Source organism: Suncus etruscus, chromosome 4, assembly GCF_024139225.1.
Source record: "Suncus etruscus isolate mSunEtr1 chromosome 4, mSunEtr1.pri.cur, whole genome shotgun sequence".
NCBI lineage: Eukaryota > Metazoa > Chordata > Mammalia > Eulipotyphla > Soricidae > Suncus > Suncus etruscus.
Genome location: NC_064851.1, coordinates 68,238,493 through 68,244,696, shown reverse-complemented (window position 1 = coordinate 68,244,696; position 6,204 = coordinate 68,238,493). Strand labels below are relative to the sequence as shown.

The 6,204-nt window shown below is 51.9% G+C and overlaps 1 protein-coding gene across 1 annotated transcript; it reads right to left on the bottom strand.

Moving 5' to 3' along the window:
- Positions 1–2,990: 2,990 nt before the first annotated feature.
- On the bottom strand, positions 2,991–4,579 carry POU3F2 (POU class 3 homeobox 2). The gene has a single exon (XM_049771335.1). It carries the CDS (start codon positions 4,381–4,383, stop codon positions 3,037–3,039), a length of 1,347 nt encoding a protein of 448 aa, XP_049627292.1. The 5' UTR covers positions 4,384–4,579; the 3' UTR covers positions 2,991–3,036.
- Between the last annotated feature and the right edge of the window lie 1,625 nt (positions 4,580–6,204).

The following is a 6,204-nucleotide window of genomic DNA, read 5'->3' as shown; positions in this document are numbered from 1 at the left end:
AAACAAACATCTCTTGGTTGGACCATTAAATGGCAAACAAATTAAAGCTAAAACCCAATGACCATTTAAATTTAGTGCTGAAAGGTTTGGTATGGATAGTTTTGGCACAAAAAAGGTGAATCAGAACAGTAGTCTCCCTTTCAAAAAAAAATCCTCTGAAAGTTATAAACATGAAACCTGGCAGTATATCCATAAAATTTATTCCAAAACTTTATGAAGTATAAAGGAAGGGAAGTGTTTTACACACAACTCAACTCAGTCAGTATAAGGTCTAGGGTATCCCCTCTTAAAACTTGGCACTATTTTTAAAAATAAAATAAAGATATTTCAATAATTAGAACAAACTATGAAGGTATTGTGCATTTCTGTTTTATGTAGATAATAAAATATTACTTTAACATAAATATATAAGGATCTCTGCGTTTTTATTTTCCCCACAAGCACGTCCAAATGTACCAAAAACAAAGTATTTTTGAAGACTCAACAAAAAAAAATTACATCCCATATAGATTTTGCTCACCTACTCATTTAAAGCTACAGAAAAACAGTTTCCAGAACCTTTTGCTTTTCAAAGAAATAAATATACATTGAGGCAGGCCACTTAAAAATGATATGAAAATATTTCCCTGGGTAGCATTAAAAAAAAAGAAAATAGACAAAGAAACATTTAAACTATTTCTGCATTTCAAAAGACAGATATTCAACATATATACATAGTGGTAAGGTTCAGTGGTAACTTTTGTCTCAGTAAACCTATGAGAGTTAGAGGAGTTAAAAGACATGTCCCCTGAACTCCAGTTTCTCACCTTACCCACTTGGTAATAAGAAGCTGAAAATTCATTTCCTCCCTTCCCCATTGGCTATTTGCCCTGCTCTGGTTTGCTTCACTACAGGCCAGTCCTCACACCTCAGGAACAAGCAGCAGGATGAACCCAGAAGCAGGTCCTTGCCCATTTCCTTGTGACATTCGTTGGGGGAAATGAAATACAGGCAAATAAATTTGCCCATTTTAAGTCATCGTGTATCTTGGCAAAAACACTAAAAATGAATCACTGGTGTTTGAAAGACATTATAAAGCATATTTCCTAAAATCTTAACTACTAAGTGCAATGCTAATCTGATACAGAACCATAATTTTATGGTAGTGAGATTTAATTTTTAAAATAAAATTTTGTCTAATACTGAACCAGAAAAAAAAAAACCCCAAAGTTTTCAGACAAATAAAAAGTGTTTTCCATTTAGCGCCCCTTTGTGCTGATTGTAATTTTTTGAATATTTGAATTGATCACAATTTAATGGCATTTATTTTTAGTGCAGCCACAAGTTTTGTTTTTGTTTTTAATTTTTTTACACTTCCCAGTAGGGTTTTTTGTCATGGGAGTTAACCCAACAAGGTAAGATAAGAATTGTACTTAAAACTATTAACAAAGGGGAAAATAGAAGAACTGAAAATATCACCTTCCTCACTTCTTTTGGCTTCTTTGTAAAAGAGGGGGGTCAGGAAAGCTATCCAAGTCGAACTGGGTAATTTGCTTTTGCAATAAATTACATGAGAGACCTTAAATATGAATTGATAAGCACATGAACTAGTGGAGACAAACTGGTCTATGGTGGAGATAAATCCCTGTATGTATGTGGGTATTCGTGTGCTAAGAAATACAGTCTATGCATACAACATTAAGCTCCCAGATTATTTTTCCTATTTTTAAAAACACTATTAGAGAAATAAAGTTTAAATGCTGCTATTAGCACAAATAATTTATCATAATTAAGCTATTAAAATGGAAGGGAGAGAACTATCCAGGGGTGCCTGAAGATACCAATTTCTCTAGTTCTTTACAATGTGCGACTTTCTCTTGGGCAACTCTGGAAATAGATTTAACCTCCACATTTTCTGAGTTCCTTCACAAAGGATCTGCTTAATAAAATGAATCAACAGTCATTCACTATGGACTCTTCCTTTTTTTTTTTTTTTTCTCTCTGTCTCTCCGCCATAACCTCTCCCAGAAACACTGCCTGAAAATGAAGTTTACTTTGTGGCTGGTCACAAAAACCAATGCTGGACTCTCATTTTTGTATTCCAAACTGGATTCTTGCCTTGGACAAAGCGGGGAGACCATGCACATTTTCTGAAAGCAGAGAATTATTTATTTTGTGTGAAGCCAATCGATTTTGCTTTGGTAAAAAGAGTAAAATAAACGTTACACCAGTGTGAGGGGGGTGAGGTGGTGGTGGTGGTGGAGGGACTGAAGGAGACCAAAGTTCATAAACAGCCAGAAGAACAAGGGGCAACACAAGAACGTTAGAAATGGAGAGTGGCCAAGAGCTGGCGTCTTGAACAGAAAAACAAAACAAAAAAGAAACCCCAGCAATTTCTAAATTAACGATGGGAGAAATAAAAAAATATGTTCATGAATTTGTCCATGTAAACTTCAATTTTCTTGCAGTGCAAATTATTGTGGTTAAATTTTGCCTACATCAAAGAACCAACGTGTGCATTCTTCATCTCTCCTGATGGGGATCCACATTAAATAAACACAGCAGCGTGGGCCAATTCCCAGCCTCAAAAAGCTGTGTATTTTTTTATGTTTATCATGATTCGGTGGCATTTTATTTATTTTTTTCTATCTGGCCATCTAGTTTTGCCAGTTATTTATCTCAGTGCTTGCTAGCATCTTTTATTTTTTTTTAGCACACACTCCTCACTCTGAGACACTCCGCTCCTGCTCCTCCGTTGCCTGGGCTAGCCTGGAAAGGTCAAAACAAATCATTACACCTGCTACCGAAAAAAAAAAAAAAACGATAGTCCAGTGCCTTAGATGTTTTCCTTACAATTGTGGGTTTTTTGTTTTTTTGATTTTTTGTCTTTTTGTCTTTTTAAGGGACGGGGCAATAATAATTAAAAAATAAAAGAACCGTCCGAAGTTAGCGAGGGAACAAGGGGACGGGGAAAGGGCCTAGTGGGCCAGGGGGGAGAGAGGGGAGGGGAGGGGCGGGCAGGGGGAGCCCCGCGCTCTGCCCCTCCCCCTCTCGAGTTCACTGGACGGGCGTCTGCACCCCGTGGTGTGGTGGCGTGTCCCTACTCCCCCCGTACACGTCCTCGGCGCCCGGCAGAGTCCCTCCGGGAGGGGTCATCCTTTTCTCTTTCTGTCTCCTGTTACAAAACCAAACTCTCACCACCTCCTTCTCCAGCTGTAAGCTGTCCGCCAGGGAGGTGATCTCCTGGGCCGAGGGCTTGGGGCATTTGAGGAAATGACTCTCCAGAGCCCCCTTGACGCTCACCTCGATGGAGGTCCGCTTTTTCCGCTTGCGGCCCTGCGCTGCGATCTTGTCTATGCTGGTGGGGCTGCCCGAGGACGAGTCCGCCTCCTCCAACCACTTGTTCAACAAAGGCTTCAGCTTGCACATGTTCTTGAAGCTCAGCTGCAGGGCCTCAAACCTGCAGATGGTGGTCTGCGAGAACACGTTGCCGTACAGGGTGCCCAGGGCGAGCCCCACGTCGGCTTGGGTAAATCCCAGTTTGATCCGCCGCTGCTTGAACTGCTTGGCAAACTGCTCCAGGTCGTCCGAGGTCGGCGTGTCCTCGTCCGAGTGCGGGTCGTGGTGCGCGCCGTGGCCCGGCGGGCCCGGCGGGGGCGGCGGCGGCGGCGGCTGCTGGTGCGGGTGCGAGTGCGGGTGCGGGTGGTGGTCGGCGTGGTGCGGCTCTTCGTGCGTGTCCCGCAGGCCGTGGTGATGCAGTCCCGCGGGCTGCCCGCCGGCGCCCAGCATCCCGTTGACGGTGAAGCTGGGCTGCGAGTAGAGCAAGCCGCCGTTGGAGGCGCCCATGGAGGGCGGGAGGTGCGCGGCGGCGGCGGCGGCCGCGCTCCGCCATGCCCCGGGCCCCGGGTGGTGGTTGGCTGCGTGGTGCACCAGATGCGGCGGCCGCTGCTGCTGCTGCTGCTGTTGCTGCTGCTGCTGCTGCTGCTGTTGCTGCTGCTGCTGCTGTTGCTGCTGCTGCTGGTGCTGCTGCTGCAGGGCGCCCGGGCCGTGCAGCTCGTCGCCGCGGCCGCCCTGCTGCACCACCACGGAGGGCTTGATGTCCGGCTGGCCCAGGGGGCTGGTGGACCACGGAGAGCCGTCGCCGCCGCCCCCGCCGCTGCCCCCGCCCCCGCCGCCGCCGCCGCCGCCGCCGCCCCCGCCGTGGGACAGCGCGGTGATCCACTGGTGAGCGTGGCTGAGCGGGTGCCCGTTGCTCTGCAGCGCGCCGTAGTCGCCCGGCACCAGGCTCTGCGCCTCCCGGTAGCCCCCCGCGCCCTGCTGCATGCCGCCGCCCGGCGGCTCGGCGTGCACGATGGAGGCGCTGGAGGTGAGCAGGCTGTAGTGGTTAGACGCTGCGGTCGCCATGACTCTCGGAGCCGGACTGAGCGCTCCGGGGAAAGGAGCCGCGCATTGGACAGTGACTTTTCCGCCCCGGGATCCTCGCGCTCGCGCTCGCTCCGCCGGCTCGCTCTCGGGCTCGGGCTCTCGCGCCCTCTCTTGCCCCCCGGCGGGCAGCTCCGACGCCCGCTCCTCCGACGCTCCCGGCGGCTGCTCCGGCTCTCGCTGCTTCTGCCGCCCGCCCTCGCTCTCTTTCTCTCTGCTCTCCTCTCCTGCTCGCTGGCGCTCACTCTCTGACTACCTCCGAGCTCCCCCCCTCCGCTCCCCGCTCGCTCCAGCTCTCTCTCCCGCTCACTCCCGCTCACTTGGCAGCGCCGGCTCGCAGCGGCACGCGCCCGGGCCCCGCCCCCGCCGCCCCCTCCGCCCCCTCCCATTGGCTCCGCGCCCTTTGATTTACGTGGAGACCGCTAGCAACCTCCCCGGCCGGCGCCGCTGATTGGCGCAGACCTGCCCCCCCACCCGCGCCCCTCTCCTCCTCCCGCCCTTTCTCCCTCCCTCCCTCCCTCTCTCTCCCCGCCTCGCTGGCCGACCGGCCGGTCGCGGACCGAGTCCTCGTAGCCCTCCTCCAGTCCCCTCCCAGGCCACCGGTTCAGATTCGGAGTTCTCACCTCCCCTGGTCCCCCCCCCCCAACCCACCCACCGCACCCCCGGTTTCCTCCGCCCCTGCAGGATGGGTCCCGTCACCCTAGCTGTCTCCCCCTGCGGTGAAGACCGGCGGGGGCGGCTTGGAAGACTTGGTTGCAGGGGAGTGGGGTGGGGTGGTGGGTGGGTGGTGGGTGGTGGTCCAGCGTTGACCCTCCTGCTTGGCGGGGAGGAGGGTGGCTAAGACGGAGGGGAGGCAAAGAAAAGAAAGGATGAGTCCCAACAAACTAGGAGTGCAATTGGGATGTCTCTTGAACCACACGCAGGGATGCGCGCGCGCTCACACACACAGACACACACAGACACACACAGACACACACACACACTCGCTCTACACACAACGCCAGACTTAAAAACCTACAGCCAGAAGCCAGTTTTGTCACCCTATTGAGGTGTCCCTTCCTCCCCCCATGAGAATTTCAGTACCCCAGTTGGCTGTGCAGTTTTGCTCCAAGAAGGAACGGTTCTTGTCTTCCGTCCATCCAGTCTCCATCGCGGGCTCTCTTTCTTTGCTGTTGCGAGCCCATTTGTCTCCCAACCAGTAACCCTTGGGAGACTGACCAGACGCCAGGAGAGACAGACTGAGCCCCGCAAAGTGGCTTGCGAGGGGACTCCAAAGGCGCTCCGGAGTTGCCTGCTATGACAGCTGCAGAGGTCTGGACAGAAAATAAAACCAAACCAAACTCCTAAAGTCACGGATTCGCACGCACGCACACTCGGGCGCGCTCCCAGCTTTTGCTTTGGGAAACGGGGAACCTTCCCCCTTGTTGGGGGTCCGAGGTGTCCTCGGCTGCCCTGCCCGGCGCAGTGGAGCTGTGCAGAGCCGCTCCGCAAAGCAAATCGAGCCGCGAGGGCGGCGCGCGCGCTAGCCGACTCGGCCGGAGCTTTTTCTCTGCAACTTTTCCCTTCGCTGTTTCTAAAAGAAGAAAGAACGTGTGAAGGAAAATGGGCTGAAGCTCGGGAATCTGCCTCATCTGGAACTCTGGCGGGCGCTAGCGGGTGGGGGCGGTTAAACTGTGTTTTCAGGCACTGGCGGGCGATCCCCCCTAATTTTGTCTTCAGCCCCGAACTCTAGAGCAAAGTCTGCAGAATCTGGGACTGGCGGAGCTTCTTGCAACGGAGCTTCTGAGCCATCCGAAGCAGGTG